The sequence below is a fragment of the Mastomys coucha genome, unplaced genomic scaffold, assembly GCF_008632895.1.
Source record: "Mastomys coucha isolate ucsf_1 unplaced genomic scaffold, UCSF_Mcou_1 pScaffold15, whole genome shotgun sequence".
In the NCBI taxonomy this organism is placed as follows: Eukaryota; Metazoa; Chordata; class Mammalia; order Rodentia; family Muridae; genus Mastomys; species Mastomys coucha.
This window is the reverse complement of record NW_022196897.1, coordinates 102,227,658-102,252,963: the sequence shown is the minus strand read 5'-3', so window position 1 is coordinate 102,252,963 and position 25,306 is coordinate 102,227,658. Positions and strand designations below refer to the sequence as shown.

The window sequence follows — 25,306 nt, the reverse complement described above, 5'->3', positions numbered from 1 at the left end:
TTTTTTTTTTTTTTTTTTACAATTTATTGTGTTTGTGTGCATATATGTGTATAGGTGCGCACACACATTATGGCCTAACTATGGTAGTCAGAGACCAGTTCTACCATGTGGGTCCTGGGTATAGAATTCAGCTCATTAGGCTGGTGGCATCATGGAATGTGCATTTGTGTTGACTGGGAGCTTTGAATTGTGCATCCACCATGGAGTAGTGCTGGGTAACTCTGCAGCCCACAAAGCACTAATTCTGAGCTCCCACTGAACCATCTCCACACCTCTAATCTTAAATTTTTTATTAATAAGTCTTATTATAATTTACTAAAAACATATTATTTTGCAGTGTTTTCTTGCATTTTAATGTTTCTTCTGCATGTGCATATATGTGTTCCTGTATGGGTGCCCAAGTACCACAGTGTATAGAGGTCAGAAGTCAACATCAAGTGTCTGTTCCCATTTTCTACCTTATTTGAAACAATCTTTTTTGATGTTATTTTTCCATTGTAGATGCCAGGCTATCTGGCTCATGAGCTTCTAGGGACTCTCCTGCCTCAGCCTCATATTTTCCTGTACAAGACCTGAAATTCCTGGTATGTGCCACCATGCCTAGCTTCACAGGGCAAGTGAGTAAGCCTTTTAATGTTTCTTAAATATTTAACTTCACTGAGATAAGTACCTATAGCCAAGTCTTTTGAAATTTATTTTATTGCCCAATATATTCATTTAAATATTTTCTATGAATATATGAAAATACAGTATCTTCTACAGTTTTAAAGATTTGTTTTCCTTGCATGTATGTATGTATGTACGTATGTACGTATGTATATATGTACGTATATTATATTCCCATGTTTGTACAGTGTCTGCAAAGACCAAAAGAGGGTGTCAGGTCTCCTAAAACTGAAGGTACAGACAGATTAAGCTGAACCCAGGTCCTCTCCAAGAGCAGCAAGCACTCTCACCCACCTCTCCAGTCCCATTTTTTCTCCTTTCTTTCCTTTTTTTTTTTTTTTTTTAACTTTGAGAAACTCTGGCTCAAGAATTCAAGGATACAGTTCATCTTGGTGGTGCAGTCACAGCAGAGGAGCTTGTGGCAGCTGATCACACTTTCTCTGCATCAGGAAGTAGAGGGAGATGAGTAAATGCTGGAGCCTAGCTAGCTTTCCCCCTTTTATGCAGTCTGGGACCATAGAGTGATTCTACCCAGTTAGGGTGGGCCTTCCCACCTCAGTTACTCCTGAGGCTCCTTTCCATGGAGATTCTAGATCCTCGAAATCTAGATGATAAAGCTGACAACTAAGATTAACCATCGGGCAGGGAACAAATTAAAAGCCTAAGAAAAGAACCATTCACTAGAAGGAAAGGGCTTCAGACATTAAGGAGATAGTCTAAGATAACACACAGGACAGAGCAGTAGACAGGTTGTTGGGAGTGCCTGCCCCTCGTGCTCAGGACAGTGAGCTCATTCTCAGAAGCACAAACTTTTAATAACCTTCTCCTTCCAAAGGAAAATGATTTTAATCAATCCCAGATCAAGCTGCAGGAAGTAATGGATGGTATCCACATTTACTAAGCACAATAGACTTGAGGATGCACTCTGACCAGGAAGCAAATAGAGGCCTCTTCGTTAGAACCTAAGGCACTGCACAAACATGGCAGACTCACCCTGCTTCTACGTAATTCTTTTAGAGGCCTTAATACTGAAGTCAGGATTTAATTTTATTTATGTGTATGTGTCTGTATGAAATCTATATGCATGTATATATAGGTAGCCACAAAAGTCAGAAGATGATGTTGAATCCTGTGGAATTAGAATTACAGTGAATTGTGTGTGGCCTGATGCAGGAGGCGGAGAACACACCTAGACTCTTTATAGTGCTCTTAACCCAAAGCCATCTCTCCAGTCCTGCACAGATTTCCTTTGGAATATTGAATTGAGATTTCCTATTGAATATTTTAACATTGCTTCAGTGTCATTGTGGGTAAGGCAGGGGTCAAAGAATGGAAGAAGCACTTACATAAGTGGAGAAGAACGAAAAACAAAACCAACAAAAATCCCCAAACACCTGAGCCTGGAAAGCGATGGGAATGGTGCACACCAGAGGCTGTGCTGGTGGGAGCTGTGCACACCCGAGCCTTGTTCTGAGATGGGAGCTGTGCATCCCTGAGCCTTACACCACTCCCATCTCAGTGCAAGGCTCAGGGTGATGACCAACTGGATGGGTAGTGGTGCAGCGAGCGGTCCATCGAGGCAGAGAAGAGCAAGGACAAAGGTCTGAGAGATGAGGGCAATCACTGAGAACTGGAGCATCCTTAACTTTCTGGAAGAGACACACTTGGGTAGTTGAGTTAAATTTAATGCAGGTTGTTATGATGCAACTCAATGGTCTTGCACAAATATGTAAACTTCCTTGGACCTGTTAAACGGGGCATCCTTATATAAAGAAACCTTACATTACCGTAATTTGACTGAACCCAATGATGCCCCAGCATCTCCTTAAGTAACCATTCTTAAGCCCCCATTTTCTTCTTGTTAAGAACACCACGTAATTTAGAAATATGTTGCTTTCATAGTTGAATAAGATTTGCTTATTAGCAGGAAGCTCATGAATTGTTCTTTTACATTGTAAGGCAGAGTAAAACCACTGACTTTCCACAAAAGGCCTTCTTAGTATGATCTGACATTCCTTGAAGAAGCCACATCCCTGTTACAGATTCTACAAACTAACTAGAATTTTGTCATTATGAAGACTTATAATGTTGCAGACCAGGAATCAGAATTACCTTGGGCTACCCAGAATTCCTTTAGTTAACAATTTTATCATGCCTCCTCCATGTCCTCCTTTTGTCAATCAGGTAAAACCTTTGGAACGTACTAATTTAGATCGGATCATTATTCTACCATGAAGCTTAAAAAAAAAAAAGTCATCATACAGCATGTGAGACCTTTCCTTTAGCAATGGTGTCCTTCCACTATAATGCATCTGCCCAAGGTACCCTCGAGTGTATGTGGGGACTGCATTTATGACTGACTTGTTCTGTGACCATAAAAGTCTATGCAACAGACTATGCAGCAGAATGTGTCATTCAAGGTAACCTGAATCCATGTTCCTAGGCCATATTCACTCATACTTGGCTAAGAATAAATTATTCATATTCTTTTTGGCGCAACAGCTGTGTGTTTTGTATTGATGTAGCCTTTCTAGGAACAGGAGGTGAGGCCGTGTGTGTGTGTGTGTGTGTGCACGCACGTGCGTGCGCCTATGTGTAAAATTTATCACTAAAATTACTTTTTATGAATTCTTCCACAGATTAAGTTGAAGAAATATCTTTAAAGCAGGAAAAAGTAGGGAAGAAAGTATGGAGGATACAAAGATCTGTGACACAACCTTACAGAAACTTAAGGTGACAGTTCCCACCGGGCAATGAGTTAACAAGTAACAAGAAAGTCAGGCAAATCTCCAATTGGTCCTGCCCTTCATTCTGACTCTTACATAGCCTCTTAGCTGTTAAAAGTTATTTCCTGGGCTGGCGAGATGGCTCAGCAGGTAAGAGCACTGACTGCTCTTCCGAAGGTCCTGAGTCCGGATCCCAGCAACCACATGGTGGCTCACAACCACCCTTAATGAGATCTGACACCCTCTTCTGGTCCATCTGAAGGCAGCTACAGTAAATTACGCAGGAGCGAGCGGGGCCAGAGCCAGTGGGCTGGAGCCAGCAGGGCCAGCAGAAGTCCTGAAATCAACAGCAGCCACACATGATAGCTCACGGCCATCTATACAGCTACAGTGTACACATAAAATAAATAAAAATAAATCTTTAAAAAAAAGTTATTTCCTTAGTACAGACATTAACTTTGAGGAAAGAGGGACAGTAATTTTGCCATGTTTAAGCAGTAACCCCCCACTAGAAACCTGGATCCAAGGACAGGCTTCTGAGAGAGCTGACATAGGAATGGCCCACCATTCTTTGAGGAGCAGTGAGTGACTCACTTGAGATAATGCTCTTCCTTGGTTTCATGGGGAAGTGCCTGCTATGGCTTCAGTGAGAAAGAATCCCTGTAAGGAAACATCACCAGTGAAGAGCGCTTCACAGTGAGGGACCTGGCAGAGCAAGCGGCCAGGCCTCCAGGATCTTCCAATGCTCTACTGCAATTCAATGCTCTCATTCTTAATGGACTCTCTGTGCCTCCGTAAGATGGCTGAAAAGGGGTCCAGAAATGAAGTAAAGATGAATATAAAATATGATTCCCAGCTGGGCAGTGGTGGTGCAAGCCTTTAATCCTAGCACTTGGGAGGCAGAGGCAGGCAGATTTCTGAGTTCGAGGCCAGAGTGAGTTCCAGGACAGCCAGGGTTACACAGAGAAACCCTGTCTCGAAAAAAACCAAAAAAGATTCCCTTATGATCTAATTGTAGGGTAAAGTAAGCACTTGATTTCACGTAACTGTTCCTATCCTGTGAAGTGTATGTGAAGCCATCATACACAGGCAAAACTGCACCAAGACTCTAGAGTCAGATGAAATGTGGTAGCAACCAGGGCGTTCCCTAGGAGGACTTCTTAAATCTCTCAAATCTAAACCTATTTCTTAGGAAAGCACAGACCCATAAATTAAGTAAGGATTAAGTGACAAAAACAAAAAAGCTCTAGCTATTTTACTAGACTTAATATTACATATGGATTTTTGAATCATCATTTATTTCAAGGATCTAACTCAGATCTCAAAGCAGTTAATTTCAAATGAACTCACTCTAGCTATTTCACTGATACATTCACTGATTTTTAATTATTTATGTGCAGGTATCTGTATGAATATATGCCATGTGTGTATGTGACCTCCATAATCAGAGAGCATATTGGATCCCCTAGAACTGAAATTACATGTCACTGTGAAGATCCTGAATGGGTGCTGGACAACACTCAGGTCACCCAGAAGAGTTAGCAAGCACCCTTAGCCATAGAGGATGCCATCCGTCTGTCCCCGTAAGCAATGCTGTTGCATATATCACTGTATTGATGCCCTATTCAACTTCCCTGCTATAAAACTGTTCTTAAGCTTGGTACTGACTTAATGTGAACAACATAAGTAACTTTCTGAAAGCCTATAAATAATCACAATTATGTGCCATACGTGACCAGGGTATAGTTCATTCTTGGAATGACTACAACTGTAACACAATAATCTAAAAGCACTGTTTGGGTATAAGATGTTATCACAATTTGATTCTGCCCTTACAGTTTTGTCCTTGTTTTCACTGTATTACAAAGGCTAGTTGGCTAGTGCCATGCACACATGGACAGAATGTTTCAGTCTGTTAAACATTTGCCACACATCCTTAAGGTAGCTAATTGTTGCAGCTGCAGCATGGATACAAAGTAGGAACTGTGTAAACTGGCAACTAACAATTATCTGGAATCAAGGGTGAGGTGATGAAGTCAAACTGTAGCGAATACAGCTCTGCAGAATGAAACCACATTCAGATGCAAGCACCCAGTTCCCATCACTGCTTTCTTCTCCAGTGACTAGGATCTTACACAGCTAGGATATGCTCTGAAGAAGTGAGAAAAGCCCTTTTAAATTTCACGATTTGGTTTAATCAGGTAATTCCAGGGGAGGAGAAATCACTGAAACAAATAGTCTACCATCTGATACGTCCAATTACATGATATGACGAAACAAAAGCAGTTACAAACTCATGTGTGCATATTTACATTCTACTCACAACTCTCAGCTAGTTGGCTCTACGTGGGGAGATGCACTAGGACAGGAAGGAGTTAAGCGGGCTTCCACTGCTTGTTAGAAAGATGCAGGTCAGGCTCCTAATTGGGGGCAGGGGGTAATATACAAGTGAGGCACTTCTGAGGTCAAGAAAACAGCAAAATGTACTACTCACTTGTTCACAAAAAAAACCCTGTTCACACAAAAACCTGTGCATCTTTAATACAAAGGCTTTCAACTAGGTAATTCTTGAAAAAAATTAAAAAAAAAAAAAAAAAAACTAAAAACTTTTGCAAGTTTAGCTTTTGGGAGCAATGGATAACAGTGTACCAAAGCAACTGAGAGGTTTCTAATTGCCCAGCTGCTAGGTAACTGGTAGCTTAAAGCCCCCTATAATTTTCCTTCCCTCCCCACCTACATTTTGGTTTGTATAAATCATCTCTGCTTGTCTGTGTGCGGATATTTTTAATATTTTCTGTTTGACTCACCTATGGCTTGACTATCATTTATTAGCAACCTTTTGGTGTTTTCTGTTAAGACGCAGAAATGCGATCTGGATCAAATCAAGAGTAAGAGCGACATTTAGTGATGAATTGGTTTTATCGGTTAACTAAAGTTCTCCACGTTATTTTTCAGAAAAGTTAACACTTGCTCAATGCACTGTTGGACTACAATTAAAATTACTTTAAAACACATTAATCCAAGTTACATGTTTCAAATATAATTAGACATTCAATTTTAACAGAAAAAAGATCCATAAAAGTCTCTCCACCATGTTCTCTGTACTGAAGACTGACATGAACACTAAGAAATGCCTGTGTGCCACTTAGTTACGGGAGAGAGGGAGAAGAAAAGCAAGGTTCACCCAAGGAATTAGATGGCACTATACACATGAATTCAAAGTGCATTTGTATTATTTCACAAGCTCATTTTAGGCACTGCTGAATAACCAATGAAAATAGGTAGTTTCAAGTTTTTCTCTTTAAATTTTAAGTCCTGCCTCATCAACATCTACTCAGAAACATACACACTCTGGAGTTGTCATGATAAAATACAGGTAATTATGTTTTGTTTTGTTTTTTGTTGTTGTTGTTGCTGTTTTTTGTTTTAAAGAAAAAATTCTCCCTGACTGGTACTGGGAAGAAAACAGGAATACCATTTTGGTAATGGCTTCTCAGTTCAAGAAACTGGTTGTATAAATGCTTCAGTACGTAAGTTTGATTGCCAATTCCAAGTTTCAATAAATATTTTAAAGCAGGATGTGTAAGAAAAAAAAGTGCTTAAGTTCTTGCAGCAACCATATGCATTTGGGGAAAGACTTATTTACATTCCTTAGAGCTGTTTCTCGCCCCTGATTTCTCTGGTGGGCAGTGGCCACCCTAAGCAGCCCTTCTTTACTGGGCGACACCATCGCCATCTTTCTGTGCTGGTCTAAAACCATCCAGCAGGTGGCAATGCAGCTCCACAAGCATTCCTGCTCAAGAAATCAAAGGCTTCCTGTAAGCTGCAAGCAACCTTTGAGAACTACTGAGTCTGAGCAAACAAGCCCAACAGGAGGAGAATTTTCTGGTCATGCCACTAAGATAATTTCATTTCCGATATTTACTTTTACTTTACCAGTTTTGTTATGCCATCTCCTTAAACTTTAGACAACAAGAGAAGTTTTAAAGAAAATGTCCAATGGCAGCGTCAAATCTGTACAGCGAACAAGAAACCATCCTTGAATCCACCTGCACATGTTTGGAATTGGATTAAACTGTCCATCTAATTCACAACGGGACTCACTAACGTTGTATCATCAGTTTCTTTTCTGGACTGGCTTGAATTCATGTGTGCTAATTACAAAAATCCAAGGTTAAAAAAAACAATTTCATTATCATAGTTTTTAATGAAGAGAAATGTTTAAAATTGTAAAGGAAAAAATGGGAACGGGATGGCAAAATCTTAGCAGCAAAGTGGTTAAACAAACTGAAATATTAATGCACAAACATTAAAATATTAAAGCATGTACGTTGAGTATAAAATACAGAACCAGGAGATGCACTATAGTGACTAGTGCTTAACAGAAAAAAAAATGATTAATTTTGTTCTTCTCAGAAGTATATACACAGTTCATTTCCATGGCATTTCCTATATTGCCAGCAAGCTATTTTCTTTAGCTATTCACACCTTGATCCAACCTGAATTATAAACCCAGAACTTACAAATATGAATAATCATTCACAAGGAAACCCAGTATTCTATTTCAGCAATAAAAAGGAATTTTGAAAGTTAACAGTCTGCCCTAGGAAACCAAGTTTATCTGAAAACGCCAAGGGTGAAGATCATCTATCTGTGTAGCAGCCTCCAATATAGGAACAGTAAAAATAAGACCGGAAATTGCTGCCACAGTGTCCGTTTCTGGATTTAGTTCATCCAATTGATTTTTAGTACAAAACTAGAAATAGCCTCTTCTTCATAACATCTATAGTTATCAATATATTTTTCTTCTTTTCAATGTGAAATAATACTTCAAGATGATCTATATACATAATGTTGTCAGTTCAAGCTGTCATATAAATATAAATGTTTTCTTAAAAAAAGTATTTTACAGACAGATAGTGTTATATATACATTGTTCAGTTTGACCTGGGGCAAAAGAAGAAAGCTAACATAAGCCGAAGTGTGACACAGAAAATGGACTGTACAGAAATGACACTCAAAACCTGCAGAATGGACTTCAAATGGTAGTGTGATTTTCATTTTTTATCACTTCAGAAACTTTAAGCCATTTTAAAAAAACAAAAAGGCAAAAAGGCACACTGCTTAGCTTTCTTTCCTGAGGGAGTATTTTGAAAGAATCACTCCCAAGAGTTTTAATAGTATCACTTTAAAAAACAAACAAACAAACAAAAAAACCAATTGACCTCAAAGTTTTTTTAACCTGTTTGCTGGAGCATATCATACACTACTTTGTAATCAAACATCCCATAATACAAATGCTCTGCGACAGGAATGTGATATTAAAGATTTCCATTCACAATGGTGGATTAAATACTTTCCTGCGAGAGCTCTGCACACGTGTTAATGCAAAGTAACTCTGCTCCTGAAGTATAATAAAATGCAACTGAAAGGCATTACCTTTGCTATGTGAGTAGTAAGCACAGAGGGCTGAGCTCAGAAAATCAGTGAGACAGCTGTGCGCACTCTGGCTTAGCAGAATGATAAATGGAGATCTCGAGCGGAAACTGTTTCACACTAACTATCCAGTTAACGCTTCTGCCTTGTAAAAGGTTTATAAATGCAGTTAAGTTCTTTGAAGGAGGAAACTCTGAAAGAAAACAACTTGCTGGCTGAATACCACAGAAACAAAACAACTAAAGGAACCCTCAATTTCTTCTGTTTACTCAGTCTCTTTATATAAAAATAAGTGTTACATTTCCATCAGAACATTAGACAATTACATCTGTGCTTTAAAAAAAAGTTGGTCACTCAAGGCTATTAGATTATTTTAAAGATTTTAGATTTCCAGAATGTACAGATATAACTCAATATAAACTGCAGCCAAAGAGAAATGAGGATGAACTTACCAAATCTTTCACATGGATACAAACGTTATTAACTAGATGAGTTAAATACTCAACACATATGGAATGTGGTGGCAGATCTGTGCACATCTACCTCAGAACTAGGAAGGGCAAGAAAAGTTTAATATGTCATAGTTCGTACCTTACATTTAGTTAAATATAAACATTTGTTATTTATACATAAAACTGCTTTCAAAAAACAACTAATGATTTAGTTGTACTTGTTTTATCTCTTTTAATTTCCCAAGTACTAACTTTTTTGTACTGAAATCACTGTCCCTTAGTGCACTTTTTAGTTAATGTCCTAAAGAATTCAAATCTTTAAAAAGTCCCATCACCTAGTGCATAAATATGAAAATGCCAAAATTAATCCCTTTTAGTTGGATCCTATTCTATGTTGACCTTTTGTAGTCAATAACCAGAAATGACTTCCTTCTGAAAATGCTCTGTGATCTGTCCCAGAACACGCCATGCACTCAGGGAGACAGGCATGGCTGGCATCTGTAAATCACAAGAACTGACGAGTTCTGCTTCCTCCACGCATGGCCCCAATGATACCAGGCAAGATTCCATATTGCTTGCCAACAGCTTCCACAAATCCAAGTTAGCTAATTCCTGGAGATGAAGGTTTAAGCTCATGCTGGCCCTGGACTGCTTCACCCAGCAGCCTTATGTTTCCCACCACAGCACCCACATGCCTCACCACAGCGATGGCACATTCTCAAAGGGACGTAGCAGCACATACACGGTACAATGAAAGACAGAGCTACCAGGGCTAACCACCTTAGGCAGAACTTGTCATCGCTAGTGTCACACGAACAAGGGTCAGAAAAGTCTCCCTCTGAGTCTGACATACAATGATATAGCATGCTCTCAGCACAGAGCATGCAACTAACTTGATATATGCATCTTTTAACAGGATCTGGAGCATCCTGGCATTTCCCCCTGCCATTTTCTTCATGATTAAACCTTTCCTGGCAGTACACGCAGCGAGAACGTTCCCCATCCTCTTTTCTTCGTTTTGACTTAAATTTTAACGAGGGAGGCTGTGTCTTAAATACCACAGAGTCTTTCAGAGAACTTAACTTAGTCTCATCCCCACAGTGGTAGAGATAGTCTGACTTTTTACTGTCTTGTTTAGAAAATGGAACACTGGAGTCAGTATCATCTCTCTCCAAGTCATTTTTCCACATGTCCGGATGTCTGTAGTCTGCATACCGACGTATTAAGATATCTCGAGGATTTATTCTAACAATCTCATCCTCATCTTGAAAGCTGACATGTCTGATTGACTTCAAAGGGACCTAGATAAGATAAAAATTGCAGTAAGGACTATGGTGGCTAATTTTATGTCAACTTGGTAGAGTGACGCTACCTAGGGATTCATTCAAGGAGCTCTGTGACAGTTTTAAATGAGAGCAACACTTCAGTTGGTGGACCATATCCAATCAGATGACACCTAAAACAAAGACTATCTCCCTGTATAGCAAGATGAAGTTCTGCCAGCAGGGTGCACTTGGCTGCAGGCTCCAGTTTTTCCCTCATCTCCATCCTAATGGCTTATCCTGCATATTTCATATTTCTCTCTAGTACTGGAGATTAAACCTAGAACCTTATGCCTGCAAAATACGTAGTCTACCATTGAGCTGTATCAGGTAGCTCTCTTTGCCCTTTGTATTTTAAGATAAGGTCTCATGAGGCTATCAAGCCGGGCCTGTGCTCTCATGCCTTTTGCCACAGCCTCGAGTAGCTGGGCTTGTAGGTCTGTGCCATGAGACCTGGACTAGATTTTGGATTTGTATAACATTACTGGATGAGCCAATTCCTTAAAACAGAAGCTCCATCTACTTATCCCACTGGTTCTGTTTCACAAATTTTTAGTGCCAAGAAGCTGGGTGCCACTGTAATACAGCTTTGAAAATGTAGAAACCGATAATAGTTTTTAACTAAAAGTGTGTTGTGATATGTATCAGAGCCTCAGAGAAACCACAGGAAGAATCTGGCCTAGAAGGTTCTCCTGCTGAGGACTCTGAAAACAGAGCATACTACTGGACACTGGGAGAAGAAAAACGGAAGTGGCAAAATCAGTCATGTTTGGTACACTTGGATATAAAGATATTTAAAACTGCCGAAGCTGTGGCACTTCTCCTCATGTTGCTTATAATATCGTGTGTGTGTGTGTGTGTGTGTGTGTGTGTGTGTGTGTCTCGAGCACACACACAAGGACAAACTGAAGGACTTGCTAAGCGATTGGATAATCTCCAGTGTAACTTTAATTATAAACACTAGGGAAGTGGAGAGGATACCAGGCACACAGCTGGATAAAGCAAAATGCTGCCAACATGGACAAAAGCAGCCAGGACAAGAAGAAGACGACGGCTGGATCTCTGGCTCTCTTCAAAACATGCCAAGAGCACTGTATGGCTCGAGGCATGCCCTATATCTCCAGTAAAGAAGCCTGACTCTGAAGGCAGAGCTATCTTCTGCAGTTTCAGAGGGAAGGCTAGTCTCTTATTTCAGTAGACCATGAATGCTTTGGTGTTCTATGACCTTGAAGGCAGCAGTGATACGGGGGTGGGGGGGTGGGGGGTGGGGTGAAGCAGAAGGACGGAGGACTACCAAATCAAGAGCAAAAAAGGACAAACACAAAACCAAAGATGGTTAATTCCAAGTCCTAAGATGGAATGAAATGCTTATTATGGTTCTGCCTTCCTGAGGATGATATTCCTATGACATCTCCATTTCAGACTCTCACTCCTGTAATGGGACTATCTCTACCCTATGCTTTCCTAACATTGTATTCTAGAAGCTATCTTCTATCTGGTTCCACAGGTTCACAGCTGGAGAGGAATTTTGTCTCAAGATGAATCATTTCCCAAGGGTCACACACACTTTGGTGTGATGACAGCTAAACTTAGCTAGGACTTAAGAGTATAAGAGTAAATGTTGGAGCAGAATAAACCTTTGGGACTCTTGGCTGCAGGTGCGTGTTATTCTGTTTAGGGGAAGGATGCATGAGCTAAATTAACAACATTTCAGTTCCTGTTTGTCCTACCTGATGATGCAATTCAAAAGCCACTCAGATTGAATGGAATTTAGGCATACAGATGCGGCAGATACACTCTTGGATGAAATTACTCTTGGATGCTAAACTGCAGCATTTCAGACCAGGAGATAAATGAACATTACTTACCCTAGTTTGGGACTTTAGGCTCCCACATTCCTTAGATATTTGTCGCTGTACATATTCCATACTTCGGCTCTGAATGTCTAGGCCTTGCTGACTGAATGGTATCTAAAATTCCAATAATTTCTATAGTAAGTGACAGTAGTATATATTTCCTACTTTCAACAAAAACAAGTATAATATACATTTCAAAACTATAAAGTCATGTCTAACCAGCTCCCATGCTCAATACCCCTCCCCACCAAAGCCCTCTTTTAATAAAAAGCAGAACGGGTAAGGCGCTGGAGAGATAGCTCAATGGCTAAAGAGCACTTGCTACTCTTGCAGAGGACCTGGATCTGGTCCGCAGCACTCACATGATGGCTCATAGCCATTTGTAACTGAGTTCTAGGGATCCAAGCTCTTTTCTGACCTCCACAGGCACCAAACATGCATGTGATATACAACATACATGTAGGCGAAATATTCATACACACAAAATAAAGAAATCTTAAAAAAAAAAGAAAGGCAGAATCATTTCTTCCCCATTTTACTTTTGAACATTATTGTTGTAAAAAAGTGCATTCAAAAATCTAATTTAGCAATAAACAAACAAGGCAGAAAGTAGGTATGGCAGCCATGCCTGTAACCCCAACACTTTGAAGGCTTCTGACAGAGGATCACTAAAAACAACCTGGCCTACAAAATGGGAGTACTAGTCTAGCCTGGACTACAAAGTAAAATCCTGTCAGATCAACAAGTATCTGTCAACTGCTGACTGATAAATAACACAGCACACCAGGAGAAGAACTGTGTGGGAAGTCTTCTTCAGCAACAGGAATCAGCATCAACACGTGTCACAACAGTGGCGGCTGACATAGAGAAGTGGGGGATGGGACAACAACTCTGATGGGCTAACCGGAGTGATGGAAGTGCTCTGGGATTGAGTAGTGTTGATTGCGCAATCATGTAAATATTATCAAAACACCAAATGGTAACTACCTTAAAAAGAGTAATTTTTTGGTATATGAATTACATTTTTATTTTTTTCTTGTTTTTTTCAAGACAGGGTTTCTCTGTGTAGCCCTGGCTGTTCTGGAACTCACTCTGTAGACCAGGCTGGCCTCAGAAATCCACCTGCCTCTGCCTCCCAAGTGCTGGGATCAAAGGTATGCGCCACCACTGCCTGGCTGAATTATGTTTTTAAAAAATCAGGAGGGCAGTCAATGTCCTGACAGATTTCTTAGCTTGAGTTGTAAAGAACATTTAAGAATGGAAACATTATGGTTAAAATTTTATTAGAATTTTATTGGAATTACTTTTTAGAACTCCCAATGCAATCATCATTATCAGTGTTTCAGTCATTCTGTTTTCTTTTTATTGTTTGCACTGAAACATTCTGATCCAAACCTTGTCACATTTAATAAAAGTGTAATCTGAAAATGAAACTAAAACTGAAACAACAGTAAATAGAAGAGCATTATAGAGAAGGAATTAAGAGAAAAACTCTTTGGCTTAGTATAATGACCTCAAGTTAAATACTAAGTGCATATTCTTAATGGCTGGGGCTACAGCTCTGAGGCAAAGCATGTGCCGAGCTATACCAAGCCCTGGTCTCAGTCCACAGTGCTACAAGAAAACAAAATCCCCAAATTTCCTGTAAATTTTTTGTAGGAATAGTCTTTTAAAAGTGCAAATGTCCATTTTCACCTATTATCCCTATTTTACTATCTCAAAAATCACACGTACACACCCATATAAACACATACACATTCTGCAACTATCCAGATAAATGGATCAATAAAACAGATATTGTTCTCTCATGTAATGTGTAAATGAAAAGACAAATGGGCAATGGTGGTTTTTCACTCTTTTAACAATGATGTTAAAAGATGCACCTCAGTTAAGTGATGCTTTTGAAAACATTGGAAATTACATACTATTTCTATAATCTTTAGGATAATTTATCAGTTGAAAAATCAGAAAAGGTGCTTTTTCAAAGTTAGTGATGGGAGCTTTTAAAGGGATTCCACTCATAATGGCAATAGAATACAAAGGAGTAAATCTGACATACAGTCTCTTTTCTTGAAGAAAATGTTTAAAGAAACAGAGGAAGAACTAAGTAGAAAGATATATTACTTTCATGAATGGCAAAGTTTCCCTAAGCTAATGCACAGATTCAAAACAATTCAAATTTAAAACACACAAAAAATTTAAAATTAAACTTAAAGTTATCAAGCTGCTCAGTTACTACACTTGCTGCACATCCACATTTCTTACAGAGATGGGATTCTAAAGTAAAGATGAGAATGATCCAGGCACAGAGACAAGAGGGCAACACATCATATCTGAAACACTAGCAGCAGACCCACAGGGAAACTTGGTCTGTGACACAGGGCAATATGCACTAATAGGGGAGGCTTTAACAAATCAATTCTCTGTTGGGAATAAGGACAATGGAGCTCCACCACAGAAGTGTGGATGCTGTTTTACTCTTGGTAAAAATGAAAACATCATTATCAAACCCATAGTTTTGTATGTTAACCCTTAACAAATAAATATATAGTGTTAAAAGAAACTAACCCATTAAATTTAACTCCTATTAATTGAGACCATTATCTGTCTTGTTCTGTCTACAATCTTGGAGATCAGGAAACACTTCAATTGTAAGAGACTAGGAATAATATTGTTTTCTTTATTTAATAAAATACTTTTTCCTAAGTGCTTTATATATCACATTTTATCACCATAATTTCATAACTTTTGGAGGTCAATTCTGATATTACCTAACTTACAGACACATTGTTAGAACACTAAACAATGAAGAGATTGTAAGGCATTTACCTAACAAAGGACTTGGCTCCAAAATAATGCAAGAATATACTTGCAAACCAGCAAGAAAAAGCCAGACAACTCAATATGAGTTTGCTCAACTCTCTAGCAATCAGAAAAGTAAAACTTAAAATCACAACATAATACTATTTATTTACACCTACTGACTACTTCAGGACAACAGAAACGAGAAGGACTAAAGCAACTGTTCTAAGAAGTGCCAACTGCCCGTGCGAATCCAGATGGCAAGCTTGTCTCAAATTGTTTTTGAGTAAAACTGACAATGTATAAAAATGTTCAGTGTTGTCTTTGGTTTCTTGTACAACCCAGCACACAACTATGTACTCAATTTTATAAAAACACACCATACAAAGCTCCAAGGAGTTTTCCACAGTACGAACATTCAATGACCTAGTGCCAATTCTCTGCATATTTTCCTTTGTTTTTAATATGTGTGATTTTCTAACCGTTCACAGACACCTTTGCTCATGGTGCTCTCTGTAATGGAGACTGCATGTGTCTTCCTGAAATCAATCATGGAAGTTGAGGCTCCCTCTATGTAACCATTATATAGTTTCATAACATGGAAAAGAGCAGAGGGCCTTGGTGCTAAGCAGCACAGCAGCTTTTCTATATAAGCTATACGTGTAAACAGTATTGATGTTCTCACCTGGCTGACTTGGCTTTGCAAGTAGACTCTTCTGGCATTCAGATCCTCAAAGGGTAACGGTCTTATGTCTGAGCTTCTGTAAGGATCACTGGTAACAACTGTCTCTTGCTGGAAAAAGTGATCTTTCACTAGGGAACGGGAAGTGTCCTCTTCAGTTGTCTGATGGGAACAACATCAACAGAGAAAGATACTTCAGCACAATTAGTAATTCTATGCCACTGACATTACTATGAAAGGCAATTCCCTGAACTCAAAGTACACGATAAGAAGAAATTTAGAACTCAAACTTTGTGAACAAAATGGACTTTCTTATTAATAACAAATTAAAAGAAATGAAAGGCTTCTGTTGTGTAGAAATCTAATGATGAGTTTTAATTATACTGAGAGTAATACAAAGACATGGAAGATGAAGAAATTAGGAGGGAAGTACAAATAGATATAACAATTTACAAATTAAAAGTAAAAAGCACACAGTAAAAACTACACCAATACATGAACAACAGTGGTACATGATCATGTTAAATGAAATGTGAGCCTGAACTTGCTGATACCTTACAAACACTTATACCATCATACTTAGATAGGGGAATATACTAGATTAATGAATGAAAGTCATTTAATACACCATTCCAAAATGTCACAAACAAAAATGACTATAAAATAAATGTTACATAAGTGTAATGTAGCACACTATAAAACAAATCCTAGGTTTTTCCATTTCTTTTCAGTGTAGATTATACTATTTGTTGATCTTCTTTCAGACTTTGTCCCACCATTTCTCATGACAACTTTTTGGGTTTTATCTATATGCCCTTCTTAGAGTCCCAACTAACAAGACTGTAAGAGACTGGTACACACTAGCAAGCGGAAGCTAAGAATCCGAATCCCCAGACATTTAACTGCTGGTTCACTGGGATGCACTGGGAAAGAAACAGCTGTTCAACAAAGTTCAACTTTATCTTATAAGCAAAAGAAGTGTACTGTATGGCATTTGCTCAAGAATGTCACCCTTGAAGTTACCACACATCATTTTTTTTTGGTTTTTCGAGGCAGGGTTTCTGTGTAGCCCCGGCTGCCCTGGAACTCACTCTGTAGACCAGGCTAGCCTCTAACTCAGAAATCCGCCTGCCTCTGCCTCCCAAGTGCTGGGGTTATAAAGGCATGTGCCACCACTGCCCAGCCTCAAATCAGTTTTTTGTGGCAAGATGTGTGGCAAGATGATATCCAATAAGGCAAAATCTTAATTATAAATATATATAAAAACATATACAAATATATAGTAGTCAAAAATTATATAAAGTACAAAAAAAATTTCCTAATTCTTTCACCTTAACGTAATCACACACATTCTCCTCCTGTTTCTAGTGCTCATTCAGTTTAGATATGGCCACAATCAACTACTCCTCTGTTTAACAGATCTCCTTGGGTGCTTTTTATGATTAGGAATAAACTAGATTCCTCACACACACTCCAGGGTCTCACTAAACATGTAGCCCTAGTATTCTGGAACTCACTATGTCATCTAGGCTAGCCTTAACCTCATGGAGATCTGCCAGCCTCTTGTACGTAGGGCTGAGACTACGGGTGTGTGCTACCATGTTTCCCTTAAGTTTTTAATTATGTGCTTTTCTAAGACTTTTATCTAGAAACACCACTAGAATAGATTATTCTACTTAAGCAACCATAACATAGTAGTTATGATGAAACAGTAGAGAGGGGATATAAAAATGTCAAGACATAATATCTGTTGAAAAATAATAATACAGAAAAGTCAGTCCATGTCCTAGCTTATCTAACAAAATATCCCAATGAAAAGTTAATTTGGCTTAAAGGTACTTTTAAGTTTGCAGTGATTATTTACTGTTCATAGATCTATTTTTGAGATAATAAAAAATAGTTATATAGTTCTTGCTATCATATAAATCTTCATATAACCCTTTTTGATAAACCTATTTCTAAGATTCTAGCTCAAGATACACTTTACTTTAACTTGAACAAAGGGCTGGAGAGATAGCTCAGGGGTTAAAAGCACTGGCACTCTTCCAGAGGACCTGGGTTCAATTCCTAGCACCTCCCTGGCAGCTCACAACTCTAGTTCCAGTGGATCTGACACCCTCAGAGACATACATGCAAGCAAAACATCAATATGCACAGAATAAAAAGAAATAAAGCTTAAGAAACTTTGAATAAAAATGTATGTGAAGTATAGCTAATAAAATGCAACCCCACAAGCTTTGGAAACTTTTAGAGCTATATGATCGTCTAAGAGATGATGGCTGTGTGTAATATATGGAAACACTTCCACAGACTAAAGGCCAGCCAGGCAGGTATACAACTCTCAAATAGAAGTGTATTAAAAGTAACATCTTTCTAAATCAGCACACCAACAATTCACAACCCACAGTGTGAAGATTATTTTATCCAATTAATGTAAACGAAAGCCTTTTTAGTCATTTTGGTTATGGTATCTAATTTTTTAAAGAAGATTAAGACTGATTGCCTCTCAACAGTAAAACAACCGTGAGCCTTTTGACTTCTGACAGCTAGGTCTTATTCCTGCCCAGAAGCATGGCACCTAAGATCTTTTCTCTGTGCAATCTCAGGCCTGTTACAAGGCACATTTTGTGTTTATTTCAATTAAGTTTGTCTTAATTAAAACTGCCAATGTTCTGTCTTATCTGGATGAAAAAGCATTACAAATGACATTCAAACACAAACCAGAATTAAGAAACAAAAGCAAACAAAACCTTAATTGTTTTACCAGAAAAGTCTAAGAAAAGAAAACAAATAAAAGAAAGGTAAATTCTAGCCAGGCAGTGAAGGCCCATGCCTTTAATCCCAGCATTTAGGAGGCAGAGGCAGGTGGATTTTTAAGTTTGAGGTCAGCCAGGTCTAGAGTGAGTTCCAGAACAGCCAGGGCTATACAGAGAAACCCTGTTTCAAAAAAACAAAGAAAGAAAAAAGAAAAAAGAAACAAAACAAACAAAACAAACCAAAAAGAAAAGTAAGTTCTTCCCATAGCTTCCTGGCAATTACAAAGACAGTAAAGTGCTCAGAACAGGAAGATGCTTTGCCAAACAATCCTGTATCTAACAAATATGGCAGAGATCTTAGTACCTGTTGAACAAGTTAATGAATATTCAAAATCGAGGTTTCTGCTTTGACATTTAATCCTTTCAAAATATTCATGTAAATCTGATAATCTTTTACTTCTACTTGGCTAAAAAATTGAGTAACAGGTTATATGTTATACTTCTAAACTATATTCTAGTTGTCTCTACAAAAGATGGTCAAAAAACAACTTGTAAGAAATTAATTAACCATGGGCCAGTAAGATGACTCGGTGGATAAAAGAACTTGCCACCAACCCTGATGACAAGTATTCAAGCACTAGAATCCACATGGTGGAAGAACTGAGTCCCAAAAGTTGTCATCTAACTTCTACATGTGTACTGTGGTACACGTTCCCTATTACACACACACACTCCTCCCCCCATTCATTCATTCTCTAAAACTCTGGCATATCGCTAGATACTATAGTGTTACAGTGAATTTAAGAATTCTCTTTTACAGTTTCAATCCTGGACATGGATTCTTAAAATAGTGCTATCCTGGGGCTGGAAAGACAGCTCAGCTGTTCAGAGTACTGATATTGTGCTATGCTCCAGCAGACCTACAAGGGGGCTCATGACAGTCTGTGACTTCACTTCCAAGGTCTGATTCTCTCTTCTGGCCTCCCCAGGCCCTTATGCATACGGTGCAGACACATGTAGGCAGACACATACACGCACACATGACAGTCTGTGACTTCAGTTCCAAAGGCTGATTCTCTCTTCTGGCCTCCCCAGGCCCCCTTATGCATACTGTGCAGACACATGCAGGCAGACACACACACACACACACACACACACACACAAACAATATAAATAAGGCTTCCCTTTCTACTCATTTTAAGGAAGGTTTAACTTCACTATATAAGATGCTTCCAAAAACAAAGCAGCTTAAAAGAGTTTCCATGCCATAAGTTGAGTCAGAAATTTGGGGACAACACAGATGTACAAAAGTAAAGATGTACAAACTTAAAATACCATTAAGCCAAATCAATTTTTCACTGGAATGTTCTTCTGTTGCATAAGCCAGGGCTGTGGACTTGTTGGTACGGAGGTATATGGCTGCCATCCTCCTAACTATAATGCTACTAACCATTTGCAATTCCTTTTTCTGTAAACTTTCTTAAGTGGAAAGGTGTGCATTGTTAATTTTGTCAGCTTTCCAAGTTACATATGGTATGTAGTTGTTTGGCTAAACACTCATCTAAAGTTTGCCACAGGTTATGCTTTGGACATGACTGTATGTAATCAATACGTAATATGTAAGGAGACTTCCCTCAGTGTGGGAGGCCTCATCAACACAGATGATGTCCCGAGGGGTCTGGAAATCCAGCTCAATGATGCAGCATGGGATCGTCCATGGGTTCTTCCAGCATGTCAACCTGCCTACTTTAAGGATTTCAGACTTGCAACTTCTACAACTCCTTATAAAAAAACAAACTTTTCTGTGACATGGTTCTACTTATCTGGAAGACTAAGGTAAATATAGGATCTTTGAAATTTGTGAGTTGTTTACTTATGAATTCTAGTGATTTCTTACAGATACTGATGTTTTAAAATTCCTTTCAAGCCAAACCACTTACTTGTAAATCATCATCTCCTCCTTCAGCCTCAGTTTTTGACGTTGGGCACCCTAAGGAAAGAAGCCAAACTTAATTAAACATAGCATATAGATTTGCCTTATATTTTAGTATTAATGGTTGAGACGATGGCATTACAAATACCAGGGACTGACTGACTTCTGCATTGCCTGGCAACAAATTCAAATAGCAGATTCTTGCATTTCCTCCTTGGTTAGAATAAAAAGTGACTGTCTCTATCATCTCTTGGCAAGTTCCCACTTACTTTCTTTCATGGCCAAGCAGGCTAGCTGTATTATATTTCTCTGGTTGTTTAGTGATGTCAAAATGTAACTAATTCAATCTTTTTTCTAAATTGTCTGAACCAGTAAAAACATGTGTTCAGAATCAGAATTTCAGCTGCTCAAGTTAAAAAAGAAGTCAGTCTTAATTTACTATGGGCAGTTAAGGCCCAACTGACTGACTTGGGCATACACATGTCTGCAAAAGCTTATATGGTGTTAAAGAGTGCCATTAGTTATAATAAATAAATGTAAAATGATGTATGGTAGCAGAATATTCTGTATTTATGCTCTAGACATGGCTAGCACAAAGCAGGCACGAGATAAGGAATGTGACCTTTATAAAAAGTAGTTTAATGTATTTTTTGGGATAAAAAAACTAAGTGACAGAAATTTAGTAAATCTGTTGAAAGAGAACACTGCTAATAATAATGACATTTAATGCTTAATAAGACAGGAGCACTGCAATACTATCCTGGTGAGGTACATGTGCAATTCCTCCTTAAACATAAAACTGGCTCAGCACCGTGTACTCAGTTTACTCCATCTTGAAGTATTCTCGTATAAGTACATAAATAAGGGCTTCAAAGTCAACCCAAAATATGAAATATATCACTTTCATTTTAACAGCTATGAATAATAGTTTTCTCTTTAAAATACTTGTTTTATAAAACTTAACTAAAAACATAATCAACTGAGAACTTTAAAAAATATGCCAAAATTAAACAGCTTCACGCAGTATCAAAACATACTTAGCATTAGGCATTTTCATGCTCATATCTAGTTTTCTTGTAAGTAGTTTATATTTCTTCAAATTTTCTGAAACCACCACCTTGTACTCCCCTACTCTCTGTCAGCTTGGTTTTTTAAAATACAAGCTTACTAAATACCCCAACACAAGAAGATCTCACATTCTCAATCCCCTGCCTCAGTTCCTGAGCACTGGGCTAACAGGCATGATGTTGACTACTCTTGAGTCTTACCACAGACTGATTGTTATTCTTAGAACATTTTTTTTTCTATTATTAAACACCCTTTAAAGGACAGCAACTACTTTGGGTCAAAGTTCAAGAAGAGAATATCTACTACTTATATATAGTAATAAATATGAAATATTTATAATGAAACCTACCTAGAGAAATATCCTCTATAGCTCTTCGAATGCCTCGATCAAAAGCCCTGGCATCAGCAGGACTCTGAAAGGTAAGGCCAAACTTCTTGTCGTCGATCTTCCAGTGGTGAAATGTAGGAGTGACCTTATTATAGACGAGGTCTTTCTTAAGCATACATTCCAAAACCACCTGCAGAGTCAGGTGCCAAAGTTAATGAACATACAAAATGCATCTAATGGAGCTTTTAATAAACACTGAGGACTGTAAGTAAAGTGAACCATCTTAAATAAATTGAGGCCTTGATTATAATCTTCACCAAGTCAACTTGATAAAGGGACTAAGAGGGGATCAAAAAGACCATACGGGATGTAAACAGAATGTATATTTATATTGTAATTTAAAAGAATAAACACAGTTCTGCATACAAAACTCTTAGAAGAATATACTTAGAAATATTTTTGAGAGAATCTGGGGAATAGACATGAGAGAAGTGGTATTAACAAATTTCAAAAATCATCCCCCATCTCCTCATGTTTCTTTGATCTACCCAAGGGACCTTGTGCATGCTAGACAAGTCCTCCACCACTGATTCTATCTTCTAGCCATTGCTTCTCTACATTTAGAGATCCATTACAGAAGCACATCACTTATCTGCCATTACAGCAATTGAGCTATAAAACTTTTTTTCTCCTTTGAGACGAGGTTTTCGTGAGAAGGTTCTGACTGGCCTGAAACTTCTCAGGCAGACCAGGCTGGCCTCACGCTTTCAGACTTTGCCTCCCAAGTGCTGGGATTAAAGATATGTGCCACTGTGCCTAGCTCTGGCTATATAACTTTTCAAAGCTCTGGTTCCTCATTTTGAAAATACTCATTTTTAAAAACATAATAATAGTATTGAATGGATCCTATAATGAATGAGTAATAGTTTCATGTAATTTGTAGGATAACACAGTTTTGTTTTTTCGGGGTTTTTGTTTTGTTTTGTTTTTCTGAAATGGTTTCAGGGAAGTAACAACAGGTAAAATTCCTTTCTCCCTTTTACTTTATCTTTAACATTCTCTCTATACATTTTATCTGTTTGCCTACTTTTGCAGTGCTGGGAACTACATTTACGGCCTCACGTGGTATGTGAGTAGTCTGCCACTTAAGTGCACCCCTCACCGAACACTGTTGTTCATGTTATCTGAACTGCACTAAGGAGGCTATAATTTGATGTCCCACTGCTCTTGAATACTTGGAAGTATTTAAGACAATGCTGTTCATTGTACGCAACACAGCAATTAAACTTAACATGGAGACATTTTATCTCAGTTTTAATTCTAATTATGTCATTTACCTCAGTCCATATTCTAATCATGTCTGATAACATTTTTTAAATTTCTAATATAAGGTTCTAGGATCACATATTAAGTCTTTAATATGGGAGCTCTCAGCCTTTTTCAAGAATAACCCCTAACTGATATGTGACTGATCCATTTAGAATGTGGCTGGTTTGAAAAGAACAAATTAAAAAGTCATCACTATCTTTTTGAACTCCTGATTTTTTTGCTTGTTTGTTTTGTTTTTCTGAGATAGGGTTTCTCTGTGTAGCCCTGGTTGTCCTGGAACTCAGAAATCTGCCTGCCTCTGCCTCCTAAGTGCTGGGATTAAAGGTATGTGCCACCACTGCCTGCTGAACTCTTGATTATTAATAATGCATGTTAGAAAGTAAAAATGTATTATCCCTATTCTTCCGTTAAGAGTAAATAGATGTTAATTATAAAAACTGTACTGAACTCTGGAATGAAAAATATCCTACTACTATGAATTTATTAAAATTCAGTATTAAATAAAAAGAGGAAAAACAAAGTCCCTGTACTATTATGCAGAGTTAAAAATTAAAAGGAAGTAGGAAAAGGTAGTATATTAGCCATTTTCTTACAAGGCCTGAGAGAGGTAACAGAAAGAACAGGTTGTTTTTGACTCAATCTGAGGAGTAAGGCACATCCTGGCAGGAAAAACAGCATGGTGGCAGGAGGCAGCTGGTCACACACACTGAGTCCACACTCAGGAAGGACATCAAGATGAATACTGGATCTACTTGGTCCTTTGTCTTCAGCCTGGGTCCCTAGCCCACAGGATGGTGTGGCCCACACTCTGTGTTTATTGTTCTTCCTCCTTAATTAAACCTCTGTGGAAACATTCTCAGAGACCCAGAAGTGTTCCCTCAGTGACTCCAAATCCACTCAGGTATACTTATCATATAAAGTTAATAAGCATGAATACTTTTAAGTAAAGTGTCCAAAATAACAATACTGAGTTATAAAAAACAGAATACACAAAAATATAACGTTCACACTTCCAAACATTAAGAAAGATGGTGAAAAAGAAATTTGAAACAGTAACTAACTTGTTAGGTCTGTGGGACTTGACCCCAAGAGCAGTTGGATCTCATGCTATCTCTATTTACTGCCCACCTTACTTTGAAGAAATAACTGAGGTAACACACAAAGTATTCAGAGTATTACTGAATTAGTGTTAACTCTCAACTTTACAGAATCTAAATTCACATGGAGAAAGGACTGAGCCTTTACTTGATTACATTATTGAGTGAAGAGCTGTCCCAACTGTGGATAGGGCCATGCCCTGAGCAAGATCTTGGATCATATAAAATGGAAAAAGTAAGTGGAGAACTAGAAAATAGATTTCAAGTAGGAAAGATAAAGTCAATTTGGATAAGACCATTAAAGCTTCATCTGCCACCTGCACATACAAACAAATACATGGAAGACGTTCTTTGCAGGGCAGCGGTGGCACACACCTATAATCCCAGCACTTGGAAGGCAGAGGCAGGTGGATTTCTGAGTTCGAAGCCGGCCTGGAACTCTACAGAGTGAGTTCCAGGACAGCCAGGGCTACACAGAGAAACCCTGTTTTGAAAAACCGAAAGGGGATCTTTAAGATGTATAACATTTAAGTGAATTTACTGACAACATAAAATCTATCTTGGCAAAGAACCACACAGGGATGAAATGATGGCTCAGTGGTTAAGAGTACTAAATGCTCTTCCAGAGATCCTGAGATCAATTCCCAGCAACCACATGGTGGCTTACAACCATCTGTAATGAGACCAGATCCCCACTTCTGGTATGTCTGAACAGCTACAGTATACTCATATATATAAAATAAAATTAAAAAAAAAAAATCACACAGACTGTACTCTCTAGAAAATAACCTAATTCTTCAGTGAAATATACAACTACTTTTAAGTGCCTAATGAATCAGCATGAAAATCAGAC

The 25,306-nt window shown here is 38.3% G+C and overlaps 1 protein-coding gene across 2 annotated transcripts in view; it reads right to left on the bottom strand.

Annotated features, from left to right (window-relative positions):
* Window positions 1-6,292: 6,292 nt before the first annotated feature.
* The window catches only part of Spred1 (sprouty related EVH1 domain containing 1), a 63,585-nt gene continuing 44,571 nt past the window's right edge, over window positions 6,293-25,306 (bottom strand). For both annotated transcript variants that reach the window (XM_031371428.1, XM_031371429.1), the window contains exons 3-7: window positions 22,049-22,217; window positions 20,639-20,688; window positions 15,946-16,104; window positions 12,471-12,572; window positions 6,293-10,581 (exon numbers count right to left, since the gene is read on the bottom strand). In XM_031371428.1, the coding sequence (XP_031227288.1) occupies window positions 9,934-10,581; window positions 12,471-12,572; window positions 15,946-16,104; window positions 20,639-20,688; window positions 22,049-22,217 (1,128 nt within the window). In that variant the 3' untranslated portion in view covers window positions 6,293-9,933. The remainder of the gene's footprint in view (window positions 10,582-12,470; window positions 12,573-15,945; window positions 16,105-20,638; window positions 20,689-22,048; window positions 22,218-25,306) is intronic.